Source organism: Mustelus asterias, chromosome 5 (genome assembly GCF_964213995.1).
Source record: "Mustelus asterias chromosome 5, sMusAst1.hap1.1, whole genome shotgun sequence".
In the NCBI taxonomy this organism is placed as follows: Eukaryota; Metazoa; Chordata; class Chondrichthyes; order Carcharhiniformes; family Triakidae; genus Mustelus; species Mustelus asterias.
Genome location: NC_135805.1, coordinates 45,776,311 through 45,790,519, shown reverse-complemented (window position 1 = coordinate 45,790,519; position 14,209 = coordinate 45,776,311). Strand labels below are relative to the sequence as shown.

Sequence of the window (14,209 nt, the reverse complement as noted above, 5' to 3'; positions counted from 1 at the left end):
GCATGTTCTTGGTGACTTTGATTTTGTTTATCCACCATTATTTCTCCCTCTTTTTCTTTTCAATTAGACCCAATTAGTATTCCCTGTCTACTGTTTTTCATGCCTCACTTGATCCCTTCAGGCCAGTCATTAGTCCCTGAACAAAAGGTAGACAGGGCCGTCGACTCTCAGACCTTTGTCAGTACTGCCCTGTATAGGTCCAGGGCATAATAACTTCTGAGTGGATGAAAATCTGACTTTTCATCCCTGCAGCCAATAATGGAAACCCACAATGTGGATAAATGTGGGCTCTAGTTCATGTTTGTCAGTGCTTTACATTGCCCCCAAGTAGATCATCGGGTGATGAATACCATGTACAATCATATGCTGTCACATTATTTCTGAATTATAAAATATATATTTAGGAAAAGGTTATCAATCTAGGACACTGCACGTTGAATGGTTCTTTATCACCAAGTTAGTCCTTTGCAGGTCCTTAAACTAAGAACACTTGCTTTGTGAACTAATTTGTGGCTGTTTATTCATATACTAGTTTTATTTTGTCTTTCCGATGTTAGCACTTTTCCAAGAGTGACATGTTTTGTGCACTGTGGGACATGATGGGTTATTTTATAACCTAAAGCTAATATTGCTGTTACAATACCTTCTGCAATTTGAGGCAATGGTTGCAGTTTAGTCTACTTCCGATTTACTTGTGGGGTGTTTTTCTTGCACTTTCTATTCATATCAGCTTTCATAAACAAGCCTGTGCTTCTTGTGGCTGAATCCTTTGTCTGAAATATTTGAGATCACACGCCGGAGGGTGAATGTCCCCTGTGGGACTGCCAGTAAACATAATTTGCCTTTTGAAGCTTCAGGCCACACTTCAGGTCTATAACAGCAGCTACCTACACTTGTTCTCAGGCCCAGAAGGACCCAAGTCTATTATCAGAGGCACATCTGGCAGGATAACTCGGGGAAGCCCTGGAACACCCCACCATCTTCTGTTAAACTGATGTAAAGGAAGAAGCAAAAAAAAACCAAAAGAGAAAATGCTGGAAAATCTCAGCAGGTCTGGCAGCATCTGTAAGGAGAGAAAAGAGCTGATGTTTCGAGTCCAGATGACTTTGTCAAAGCTAAAAGGCATAGAAAGTGGGAGATATTTATACTGCAGGGTGAGGGAATGAAAGATGAGTCATAGCCACAGAAACCAGGGGAAAAGACTGCTAATAGCTGTCCACAGACAGAATAAAGGGTGTGAATGGCCAAACGGCAGAGAAGCTAAAATGGAGGTGGTGGTGGTGGGACGGGGGGGGACATCTTCATTTTAGCTTCTCTGCCCATTATTCTGTCTGTGGACAGCCATTAGCAGTCTTTTCCCTGGTTTCTGTGGCTATGACTCATCTTTCATTCCCTCCCTCTGCAGTATAAATATCTCCCACTTTCTATGCCTTTTGGTTTTGACAAAGGGTCGTCTGGACTCGAAACGTCAGCTCTTTTCTCTCCTTACAGATGCTGCCAGACCTGCTGAGATATTCCAGCATTTTCTCTTTTGGTTTCAGATTCCAGCATCCACAGTAATTTGCTTTAATCAAGCAAAACAAAACACCTCTGCGCCCACCACCCCCACTCACTGGCTTGAAATTTCACAGTTGGGGGTGGTGATGGGAGAGGAGGAAAAACAGAATATACTTTTTATAACATCTGTATATTGAACTGTTTTGAGATCAAGTTGTCAGCTTCTTTCAAGGTTATTTGTTCTTTTCAGATGCATTAAACTGAGTTTTGATGAACCAAGCCACAGTTGTAAGTGCCATGTAGTCCTTGCTCATTTCATGTTTCAGCTGTGCTGTCTCCATGTTTACTAAAGACATTCCACCAGCCATGTAGAGACAGACCTAGTCTAGAGTTTTTAAGCCAATCATAGCTTCCAAGTAGATGGTGCTTGAGCTTCTACTTGGCACCTAAATGGGTAGAATGACATATCCACTATTCCATGAAGGATCTGTGAGTTGGCTGGCGATTAAAGATTGATTGAGATTCACACGGCATGACCTGACATCATAAGCTGCAAATGTATGGGGAAATCACTAACTGAGGTCCATTTTAAAGAAAACAAATCCTAGAGCACTTTAGGATGGATGTGGAAAGAATGTTTCCTCTTGTGGGGGAATCTAGAACAAGGGGTCATTCTTTAAAAATAAGGGGTCCCCTATTTAAGACAGATGAGAATATTTTTCTCTGAGGGTCATGAATCTTTGGAATTCTCTCCCTCAAAAGGTGGTGGGAGGAAGACCATGATACAGGGAGTTACCTGGCAGGGGTGAAACCATGATCAGACAGGGGATGAGGCTAGCCCATTGCATTTGGGTGTGTGCTGACACCTGCGATCATGGTTTGCCCCGGCTGGGGTAAAGGATCAGGGTGGCCAATGAGATTAAACTGAGGCCTTAACGGATGCAATTTTTCAACGCCATCTCGGCCTTTTGGCGAAGGTGAAGCATCGGACCAAGCCCCAGGATGGGGTGTAATGCTTCATCCTGTCAGATTGGATCTTGTTTGATCGAGCCCAACGATGGAGTGCAATGTCTTGTCAGCTTGGATCTGGTTTGTCCCTCGTGGGGACCATGATTGGACTTAATTTGAATTGGCTTTTTTGATTAGAATTAATTTCAAAAAGCAGGGTGTTTGAATATTTTCAAGGCAGAACAAGATGGATTCTTGATAAAAAGGGGAGTGAAAGATTATAGGGAATGGGTGGGAATGTGGAGTTGAGGTTACAAGCAGATCAGCCATGATCTTATTAAATGGTGGAGCAGGTCCAAGGGACTGAGTGTCCTACACTTCCTAATTTCTATGGTCAAAGTATATTCTCAAATTTTATATAATTTAATACTGAGCCCCATATACTTCATCAATGACTGTCATGTCATGTTTTGGACAGCACGGTGGCACAATGGTTAGCACTGCTGCCTCTCAGCTCCAGGGACCCGGGCTCAATTCCAGCCTTGGGTGACCAGGCAAAGTTTGCATGTTCTCCCCATGTCTGCGTGGGTTTCCTCCAGATGCTCCAAAGATGTGCAGGTTTGGTGGATGGGCCATGCTAAGTTGCCCCTTAGTGTCGAAAGATGTGCAAGTTAAATGGAATTGCCATGGTAAATATGTGGGGTTACAGGGATAGGGCAGGGGGAGAGGGCCTATGATGTGCAATTTCAACTCTTAAATGTATGCATTTGCTAGCCCATGTGAGTGTTCCTAACTCCCCAAAGCCTGTCCACCATCTACAAAGGGCAAGCCAGAAGTGTAATGGAATACTCTCCCCTTGTCTGGATGAGAGCAGCTCCAAAAACACTCAAGAAACTCAACACCATCCAGGACAAAGTAGTCCATTTGATCACCGTGTTTACTGCCTCCACCACCCCCACACAATAGTGTGTGTATCATCTACAAGATGCACTGCAGCAACTCACCAAGGCTCCTTTGACAGCACCTTCTAAGCCTGCAGCCTCTACCACTGAGAAGAACAAAGGTAGCAAACAGATGGGAACGCCACCATCTACAAATTCTCCTCCAAACCCTGCACCATCTTGACTTGAAACCATGTCACTGTTTGTTCACTGTTGCTGGGTCAGAATCCTGGAACTCCCTTCCTATCAACCATGTGTGTGTACCTACACCACAGGGACTGCATCTATTCTAGAAGTAGCTTACTACCACCACCTCTAGGGTAATTATGATTTGATTTAAGAGGTATTCAAAATCATGAGGGTGATGGACAGAGTAGCTAGAGGGAAACTGTTCCAACTCGTAAAAGGATCAAGAATGAGAGGTCACAGATTTAAAGTGATTTGCAAAAGAAGCAAATGTGATGAGAAAAAACTTTTTCACACAGCGAGTGATTTGGGTCTGGAATGCCCTGCCTCAAAGTGTGGTAGAGGCAGATTCAATCAAGGCATTCAGGAGGGCATTAGATGATTATTTGAACAGAGAAAATTTGCAGGAGTACAGGGCAAAGGCAGAGGAATGGCACTAAGTCAAAATGTTTGTTTGGAGAGCCAGTGCAGACAAGATGGGCCAAATGACCTCCAGGATAATTCTGATCCTGCGAATTAAGGATGAGCAATAAATGCTGACCTAACCAGTGATGTCCATATCCCAAGCACAGATTTTTAAAATAAATAAATCTGTTTGCAAGTGTATATGCATAGAATTTGTTGACTTAGTAGTGAGATGTGGAAAACTAAGTCAGTTCTGAACATGACAAACTATGAGCTCATTCTTTCCTCCTTGATTAATTGAGGAAATTATATATTTTGCTGTTCTGCAACAGTAAATCGATTTGATTCAGCAACACTTATTGAAGAATGTATTCCTTGTTAAGTTAATCAGTCCCCTGTAACTTGTGACCACAGTACAGATTTTATGTGCTTTTCTCTTCCACTTGTTAACTTGAACCCATACAGTTACTGATTTCCACGTCCTCAAAATTCCTCAAGACACTGGGGGAGATGATGGTGTAGTCACTGGACTAGTAATTCGGAAACCCATAGAAATGCTCTGGGGACCTAGGTTCAAATCCCACCACGGCAGATGGTGACATTTGAATTTAATGAAAAATCTGGAATTTAAACAAGTCTCATGGTGACCATGAAATCATTGTCGTAAAAACCCATCTGGTTTAAGGAAAAGTCAATAAATGGAGCAAAGAAAATCTTAAGAGTATTCACTTAACGCCTTGAAGAAAATTATTTCAGTATCTTGTGAAATAAATCATTAAAAGCAGGCGAATTTTCACTCCGTCAGATCAGAGATCTTAAAGTTGCTCCACTTCAAATTTTTTAACAAATTTACATAAATATAGCAAATTTTCTTTTCCTGGTTAGCTGTATTTGACCACCAACATTAAATGGTGACAAATTCGCAAGAACCCGTGGTGTAATCTTAAATGTGCTTCTTGTTCCTGAAATGCTTAAGCTTCTGTTGCAATTATTAGAGTTGAAGAAACTCATATTGTCGTATTTTTATGTCCTTTCTCTTTACAGCTGTCAACATGTTCCCTTTGGCTTAGTGAAGGGAATGAAGACCCGCAAAGGAGATGTTGTCTTTCTTGAAGATGTTCTGAATGAAGCCCGCCTCAGAATGCTGCAGAACATGGCCGCCTCAAAGAGTGAGTACTCCATTCTCAATGTTTGAACAGTGCCACCTAATCATTTCTAAAAGGACTGTATTTTCCCTAGCTAGAGGCTGAGCGGTACTAGAGTTATCCTGACTGAATAAAGACCGTTAGTTCAAGGCGTTGACCCTGGGAGCAACTGGTTTACCACCTGAATGAATCATCAGGTGTTTAAAGTTTATTTATTAGTGTCACAAGTAGGCTTACTGCAATGAAGTTTCTGTGAAAATCCCCTAGTTTCCACACACTGGCGCCTGTTCGGGTACATTGAGGGAGAATTTACCATGGCAAATTGGGTACTTGGATCATTGGGACCTCTTTAGGGGCAGGTGTGACCTGTTTAAAAAAGACGGGTGGCACTTGAATCCCAGGGGGACCAATATCCTGGCGGGAAGGTTGGCTAAGGCTACTGGTGAGACTTTAAACTAGAAAGGTTGGGGGGAGGGAATAGAAATGAGGGGACTGAGAGCGAGGAGGTTAGCTCGCAAATAGATAAGGAATGTAGACAGGGTAAGAGGGAGGTTAGACGAGTGAGGGAGAAGGGAAGTGCTCAGGCTGAAGGTCTGAGATGTGTCTATTTTAATGCCAGGAGTGTAGTGAATAAAGTGGATGAGCTTGGAGCGTGGATTGCTGCTTCGAATTGTGATGTGGTGGCCATTACGGAGACTTGGATGTCTCAGGGACAGGACTGGGTGCTTCAGGTGCCGGGTTTTAGATGTTTCAGGAAGGACAGGGAGGGAGGCAAGAGAGGGGGGGGAGTGGCACTGTTGATCAGGGATAGTGTCACGGCTGTAGAGAAGGTGGACGCCGTGGAGGGACTGACTACGGAATCTCTGTGGGTGGAGGTTAGGAACAGGAAGGGGTCGGTAACTTTGCTGGGTGTTTTCTATAGGCCGCCCAATAGTAACAGAGATGTTGAGGAGCAGATGGGGAAACAGATCCTGGAGAGATGTAGGAATAACAGAGTTGTCGTGATGGGAGATTTTAATTTCCCAAACATAGATTGGAATATCCCTAGGGCTAGGGGTTTGGATGGAGAGGAGTTTGTTAGGTGTGTCCAGGAGAGTTTCCTGACACAGTATGTGGATAAGCCTACTAGAGGAGAGGCTGTTCTTGATCTGGTGCTGGCTAATGAACCTGGACAGGTGGAGGATCTCTCGGTGGGTGAGCATCTTGGGGATAGCGATCATAATTCTATCTCCTTCACGATAGCATTGGAAAGAGATAGGGTCAGGCAGGCTAGGAAAGTGTTTCTCTGGAGTAAAGGGAAATACAGTGTCATCAGGGAGGAAATTAGACGGGTAAATTGGAAGGAGGCATTCTTGGGGAAAAGTACCGAAGGAAAGTGGAGGATTTTCAAGGAATGTTTGTCTGGAGCTCTGCATGACAACGTTCCGATGAGACAGGGGGGTGTTGGTAGGGTACGGGAACCGTGGTGCACGAAGGTTGTGATGAACCTGGTGAATAAGAAAAGAGAGGCGTACAGAAGGTTCAGAGAGCTAGGAGGTGTTAAGGATTTAGAGGAGTATACGCGATGTAGGAAGGAGCTTAAGAAGGAAATTAGGAGAGCGAGAAGGGGTCATGAGAAGACCTTGGCGGGTAAGATTAAGGAGAATCCCAAGGCTTTCTACAAATATGTCAAGAGTAAAAGGATGAGATGTGAAGGCATAGGACCCTTAAAAGGTGAAGGGGGAAAAGTTTGTGCGGAACCGTTAGAAATGGCGGAGGTGCTTAATGAATACTTTACCTCGGTATTCACGGTGGAAAGGGATCTGGGTGGTTGTACTGCTGGATTGCGGAGGACAGAAAGGATCGAGCATGTGGACATAAAGAAAGAGGATGTGTTGGAACTATTGAATGGCATCAAGGTTGGTAAGTCGCCGGGACCGGATGGGATGTACCCCAGGTTACTGTGGGAGGCGAGGGAGGAGATTGCGGAGCCTTTGGCGATGATCTTTGCATCGTCGATGGAGACGGGAGAGGTTCCGGAGGATTGGAGGATTGCGGATGTGGTCCCTATATTCAAGAAAGGGAACAGGGACAGCCCGGGAAATTACCGACCGGTGAGTCTAACCTCAGTGGTTGGTAAGTTGATGGAGAGGATCCTGAGAGACAGGATTTATGATCATCTAGAGAAGTTTAGTATGATCAAAAGTAGTCAGCACGGCTTTGTCAGGGGCAGGTCGTGCCTTACGAGCCTGGTTGAGTTCTTTGAAAATGTGACCAAGCACATTGACGAAGGAAGAGCGGTGGATGTGGTCTATATGGACTTCAGCAAAGCGTTCGATAAGGTCCCCCATGCAAGACTTCTTGAGAAAGTGAGAGGGCATGGGATCCAAGGGGCTGTTGCCTTGTGGATCCAGAACTGGCTTGCCTGCAGAAGGCAGAGAGTGGCTGTGGAGGGGTCTTTCTCTGCATGGAGGTCAGTGACCAGTGGAGTGCCCCAGGGATCTGTTCTGGGACCCTTGCTGTTTGTCATTTTCATAAATGACCTGGATGAGGAAGTGGAGGGATGGGTTGGTAAGTTTGCTGACGACACCAAGGTAGGTGGTGTTGTGGATAGTTTGGAGGGATGTCAGAAGTTGCAGCGAGACATAGATAGAATGCAAGACTGGGCGGAGAAGTGGCAGATGGACTTCAACCCGGATAAGTGTGTGGTGATCCATTTTGGCAGATCCAATGGGATGGAGCAGCAGTATAAAATGAAGGGTACCATTCTTAGCAGTGTAGAGGATCAGAAGGACCTTGGGGTCCGGGTCCATAGGACTCTTAAATCGGCCTCGCAGGTGGAGGATGCGGTCAAGAAGGCGTATGGCGTATTAGCCTTCATTAATCGAGGGATTGAGTTTAGGAGTCGGGAGATAATGCTGCAGCTTTATAGGACCCTGGTTAGACCCCACTTGGAGTACTGCGCGCAGTTCTGGTCACCTCATTACAGGAAAGATGTTGAAGCCATTGAAAGGGTGCAGAGGAGATTTACAAGGATGTTGCCTGGATTGGGGGGCATGCCTTATGAGGATAGGTTGAGGGAGCTTGGTCTCTTCTCCCTGGAGAGACGAAGGATGAGAGGTGACCTGATAGAGGTTTACAAGATGTTGAGGGGTCTGGATAGGGTGGACTCTCAGAGGCTATTTCCAAGGGCTGAAATGGTTGCTACGAGAGGACACAGGTTTAAGGTGCTGGGGGGTAGGTACAGGGGGGATGTCAGGGGTAAGTTTTTCACTCAGAGGGTGGTGGGTGAGTGGAATCGGCTGACGTCGGTGGTGGTGGAGGCAAACTCGTTGGGGTCTTTTAAGAGACTTCTGGATGAGTACATGGGATTTAATGGGATTGAGGGCTATAGATAGGCCTAGAGGTGGGGATGTGATCGGCGCAACTTGTGGGCCGAAGGGCCTGTTTGTGCTGTGGCTTTCTATGTTCTATGTTCTATGTTCTATTAAATGCACCTAACCAGCATGTCTTTCGGAGGAAACCGGAGCACCCAGAGGAAACCCACACAGACACAGGGAGAACGTTCAGACCCAGCACGGACAGTAGTGACCCAAGTCAGGAATCAAACCAGAGTCCTTGGCGCTGTGGGGCAGCAGTGCTAACCACTGTGCCACCGTGCTGCTCCTGATGATTTTATGAATTTTGATTACTTTGTTATGGACACATGGATGAGGACAAGAAAAACATAAAATTTTCCACTTAGATTTAAAAATAGCACTCCTGTAATATCAGGGAACATATTTATAAATCTTGTAATATGAGATATTTACAGAACCATTCTAATCCGAGTCCCTGGTCATAAGCACCTATTGACTATTATGTGCAGCAGGACAATTAAATGTTTTAACAAATGTTGAGGCCATGTAACACAAGTCCAAAAGTTAAACGCAGATTGTTGATTTTGATGCAAGTAATTTCTAAATTAAAAATGAGTGCTCGTGGGCAAACTGCTGGAGAAAATTCTAAACCTTGTATACAGAATGCTAAAAAGCCGAAGGGTCAATACACTATTCGTTTTGTTTCCAAAATGAGGGTAAACCCATTGCAAGATTTCCTTTGGGAAAAAGATACAAAAGTCTGAGGTCACGTACCAACCATACTTGCATCAAGAACAGCTTCTTCCCTGCTGCCATCAGACTTTTGAATGGACCTACCTTGCTTTAAGTTGATCTTTCTCTGCACCCTAGCTATGACTGTAACACTCGTTTCCTTCTCTATGAACGGTATGCTTTGTCTGTGTAGCACACAAGAAACGATACTTTTCACTGTGTATTAATACATGTGATAATGATAAATCAAATCAAGAAGTATTTACAGATGGTTTGTGTGTAATTATTTATTTTTATTCATACGAAGCAACAAAGGAACTGGATGATCCTGAAGATACAGCTGAAAAAGTGGGTGTGGCTGCCCTTATTATTCAGGTAATGAGAGATTAGATGATGCTGGTTTATCACCATCCTTTCTTATGGTTTGTAAATGTTGGGAATATGATTTTGGGACTAGGTTAAACTATTCAATTTCAGGATGAAACATTGCTTAGGAAAATAATGTGCCTGGATGACATGGATTAGTCACAAAGAACAAAGAACAATACAGCACAGGAACAGGCCCTTCGGCCCTCCAAGCCCGCGCCGCTCCCCGGTCCAGGATTGAATCCTGAATCCAGGATCCCCGCCCAATTTTCCAGCCTATCTACATCCTAATATCCTATCCACCGAGCTGTCCCCCACAGCTACGATGCTTTGTTCATCACAACCTATTAACTCACCCCCAACCCCCCATTCCAGACCATGTGATCTCCAGGGAGAGGCGAAAACCCAGAGTGAAAACCCCAGGGCCAATATGGGGGAAAAAAAACTGGGAAATTCCTCTCCGACCCCCTGTGGCGATCGAAACGAGTCCAGGAGATCACACTGGCCCTGATCAGAAAATGCTTCCCAACCCTATTCATTTCCACTTCTGCTTTACGAACACCATCTGAATTCCCTGCCCCCGAGACAGGTTCCCAACTATCCGCAGTCTCGCTCTGTACTGGCACCAGCAAGATGATCATAGAATGAAGCCTTGAAACGAGAAACAAAGAACAATTAGCCCGCGCCGCTCCCTGGTCCAAACTAGACCACTCTTTTGTATCCCTCCATTCCCACTCCATTCATATAGCTGTCTAGATAAGTCTTAAACGTTCCCAGTGTGTCCGCCTCCACCACCTTGCCCGGCAACACATTCCAGACCCCCACGACCCTCTGTGTAAAATATGTCCTTCTGATACCTGTGTTAAACCTCCCCCCCTTCACCTTGAACCTATGACCCCTCGTGAACGTCACCACCGACCCGGGGAAAAGCTTCCCACCGTTCACCCTATCTATGCCTTTCATAATTTTATACACCTCTATTAAGTCTCCCCTCATCCTCCGTCTTTCCAAGGAGAACAACCCCAGTTTCCCCAATCTCTCCTCATAACCAAGCCCCTCCATACCAGGCAACATCCTGGTAAACCTCCTCTGTACTCTCTCCAAAGCCTCCACGTCCTTCTGGTAGTGTGGCGACCAGAACTGGACGCAGTATTCCAAATGCGGCCGAACCAACGTTCTATACATCTGCAACATCAGACCCCAACTTTTATACTCTATGCCCCGTCCTATAAAGGCAAGCATGCCATATGCCTTCTTCACCACCTGTGACGTCACCTTCAAAGATCTGTGGACTTGCACACCCAGGTCCCTCTGCGTCTCTACACCCTTTATGGTTCTTCCATTTATCGTGTAGCTCCTCCCTACATTATTCCCACCAAAATGCATCACTTCGCATTTATCAGGATTGAACTCCATCTGCCATTTCTTTGCCCAAATTTCCAGCCTATCTATATCCTTCTGTAGCCTCTGACAATGTTCCTCACTATCTGCAAGTCCTGCCAGTTTTGTGTCGTCCGCAAACTTACTGATCACCCCAGTTACTCCTTCTTCCAGATCATTTATACAAATCACAAACAGCAGAGGTCCCAATACAGAGCCCTGCGGAACACCACTAGTCACAGGCCTCCAGCCGGAAAAAGACCCTTCCACTACCACCCTCTGTCTTCTATGACCAAGCCAGTTCTCCACCCATCTAGCCACCTCCCCCTTTATCCCATGAGATCCAACCTTTTTCACTAACCTACCATGAGGGACTTTGTCAAACGCTTTACTAAAGTCCATATAGACAACATCCAGGGCCCTTCCTTCGTCAACCATTCTGGTCACTTCTTCAAAAAACACCACCAGGTTAGTGAGGCATGACCTCCCTCTCACAAAACCATGCTGACTATCGTTAATGAGTTTATTCCTTTCTAAATGCGCATACATCCTATCTCTAAGAATCTTCTCCAACAACTTCCCCACCACGGACGTCAAGCTCACCGGCCTATAATTACCCGGGTTATCCTTCCTACCCTTCTTAAATAACGGGACCACATTAGCTATCCTCCAATCCTCTGGGACCTCACCTGCGTCCAGTGACGAGACAAAGATTTGCGTCAGAGGCCCAACGATTTCACCTCTCGTCTCCCTGAGCAGCCTTGGATAGATTCCATCAGGCCCAGGGGATTTGTCAGTCTTTATATTCTCTAACAAACCTAACACTTCCTCCTTTGTAATGGAGATTTTCTCCAACGGTTCAACACTCCCCTCCGAGACACTCCCAGTCAACACATCCCTCTCCTTTGTGAATACCGACGCAAAGTATTCATTTAGGATCTCCCCTACTTCTTTGGGCTCCAAGCATAAGTCCCCACTTTTGTCCCTGAGAGGTCCGATTTTTTCCCTAACAACCCTTTTGTTCCTAACGTATGAATAAAATGCCTTGGGATTCTCCTTAATCCTGTCTGCCAAGAACATTTCGTGACCCCTTTTTGCTCTTCTAATTCCCCGTTTGAGTACTTTCCTACTTTCTTTGTACTCCTCCAGAGCTCCCTCCGTTTTTAGCTGCTTGGACCTAACATACGCCTCTCTTTTCTTTTTGACCAGTCCCTCAATTTCCCTGGTTATCCACGGTTCTCTAATCCTACCCTTCCTATCCTTCTTTTTTACAGGCACATGCCTGTCCTGTAGCCCTAACAACTGTTCCTTAAAAGCCTGCCACATACCAGATGTGGATTTACCCTCAAACAGCCTCTCCCAATCAAGAGCTGCCAATTTCTGCCTGATCCCACTAAAGTTAGCCTTCCCCCAATCCAACACCTTACCCTTGGGACACCACTCATCCTTTTCCATCACTATCCTAAAGCTAACAGAATTGTGGTCACTATTTGCCACATGTTTCCCTACCAAAACTTTGAAGACCTGACCGGGCTCATTCCCCAGTACCAGGTCCAGTATAGCCCCCTCTCTAGTCGGGCTGTCTACATATTGTTCCAACGAACCCGCCTGTACACATTTTACAAATTCCTCCCCATCCAGAGTCCCTGCCCTCAGCGATTTCCAGTCTATACCAGGGAAATTGAAGTCTCCCACTACAACAACCCTATTTTTCCTGCACCTATCCAGTATCTCCTGACATATCCATTCTTCCACTTCCCTTGGGCTGTTGGGGGGCCTGTAGTACACCCCCAACATAGTGACTGCGCCTTTCCTGTTTCTAAGCTCCACCCAGAGTGACTCGTTACACGACCCCTCTGAATTGTCCTCCCTCTGCACTGCTGTAATATGCTCTCCAACTAATACCGCTACTCCCCCACCTCTTTTGGCCCCTCCTCTGTCTCGCCTAAAACACTTGTACCCTGGAATATTCAGCTGCCAGTCCTGTCCCTCTTTCAACCAAGTCTCTGTCACCGCAACCACATCCAAATTCCTCGTGCGCATTAAGGCCCCAAGTTCGTCTGTCTTACCTGCTATGCTCCTTGCATTGAAGTATAAGCATTCCAGGCCCAGTGAGGTCGTCCTCCCCCAGAGTGCTCTTCTTCTTTGCCAGCCTTGTCCCAGCCCCAAGCTCGTCCCCAGCCTCCACACTTGTAGACCTAATATTTTGATCCCCACCCCCCTGCCATACTAGTTTAAACCCCCCCGAACTGCACTAGCAAAGCTCCCAGCCAGGATATTTGTGCCCTTCCAACTTAGTTGTGACCCCTCCCTCTTGTACAGGTGCCATCCTCTCCTGAAAACTTCCCATTGATCTATGAAAATGAAGCCCTCCCTCCTGGACCTCGATTTAAGGATGACAGCTACTCAGGGTCGAGTGTTTATGCAATGAATCTTCATGTGAATGAAGAGGTTGATTCTCAACCTAGAGATCTTTGGGCAAATAGAGTGGGACTTCTAATGAGGCTGTGGGATTTGGTTCCTTTTTCCTTCACTGCCTCATCATTCAGACGTTGTGACTCAGTGTGAAGCGGCTTGATGGACAAGTTGTTGCTATTCTGAATGATTGGTAGCAAGCTTCACCCAGTTATCAAAGTCAATGCTGCCGGCTTCAGAGTGAGTTTGAATGTCTCTAAAGCGTTGTCCTCCCCTGGAACACCGGCCATTTGAGAGTTGCCAAAAACATGACCTGGCTGGGGTTAACATTTTCAACCACTAGGCATGGAGTACTGTCCATTGAAATTAATATTGCAGGAGTTTTGCCTGAATGCTTCTGTAACTGGCTTCAAGAAGGATACTGGTGTTTGTTTGATATTCCTTCCATTGTATCTGGAGGATGCAGCTGATGGAATTTCTGAGGCATTGCTGATGAAAGTTCTCTTGGTGTTCTTATGGGTCGTACACTGCAAAATGCGACAGTGTTACACATTTTGTTCCAAGTTTGCACCAATACTAATTTGAAATCAGCTACTTAAAAAGTTGCACTAAAACAACATTTCTGTCTCCTAAATCTGACCATGAGAACTTGAACACTGACAACCTGTGCTCTCACACTGGGATAACATCTGCAAGGAAACTCTGCTGCTGGCTCCAAGAGTATGTAGGGTCAGGGTGAGGTTCTCTGATTTTCACTTTTGGTGGACACAGTGGCATAGTAGTAATGTCACTGGACCAGTAATCTAGAGGCCCTGACTAATGCTCTCGAGACATGGGTTTAAATTCCACCTCAGCA

At 45.5% G+C, this 14,209-nt stretch overlaps 1 protein-coding gene across 1 annotated transcript in view; it reads left to right on the top strand.

Annotated features, from left to right (window-relative positions):
• Window positions 1-14,209, top strand: part of rars2 (arginyl-tRNA synthetase 2, mitochondrial) — a 65,002-nt gene that overhangs the window by 40,285 nt on the left and 10,508 nt on the right. The window contains exons 14-15 of the mRNA XM_078212468.1: window positions 5,022-5,146; window positions 9,500-9,567. Of these exons, the coding sequence (XP_078068594.1) occupies window positions 5,022-5,146; window positions 9,500-9,567 (193 nt within the window). The remainder of the gene's footprint in view (window positions 1-5,021; window positions 5,147-9,499; window positions 9,568-14,209) is intronic.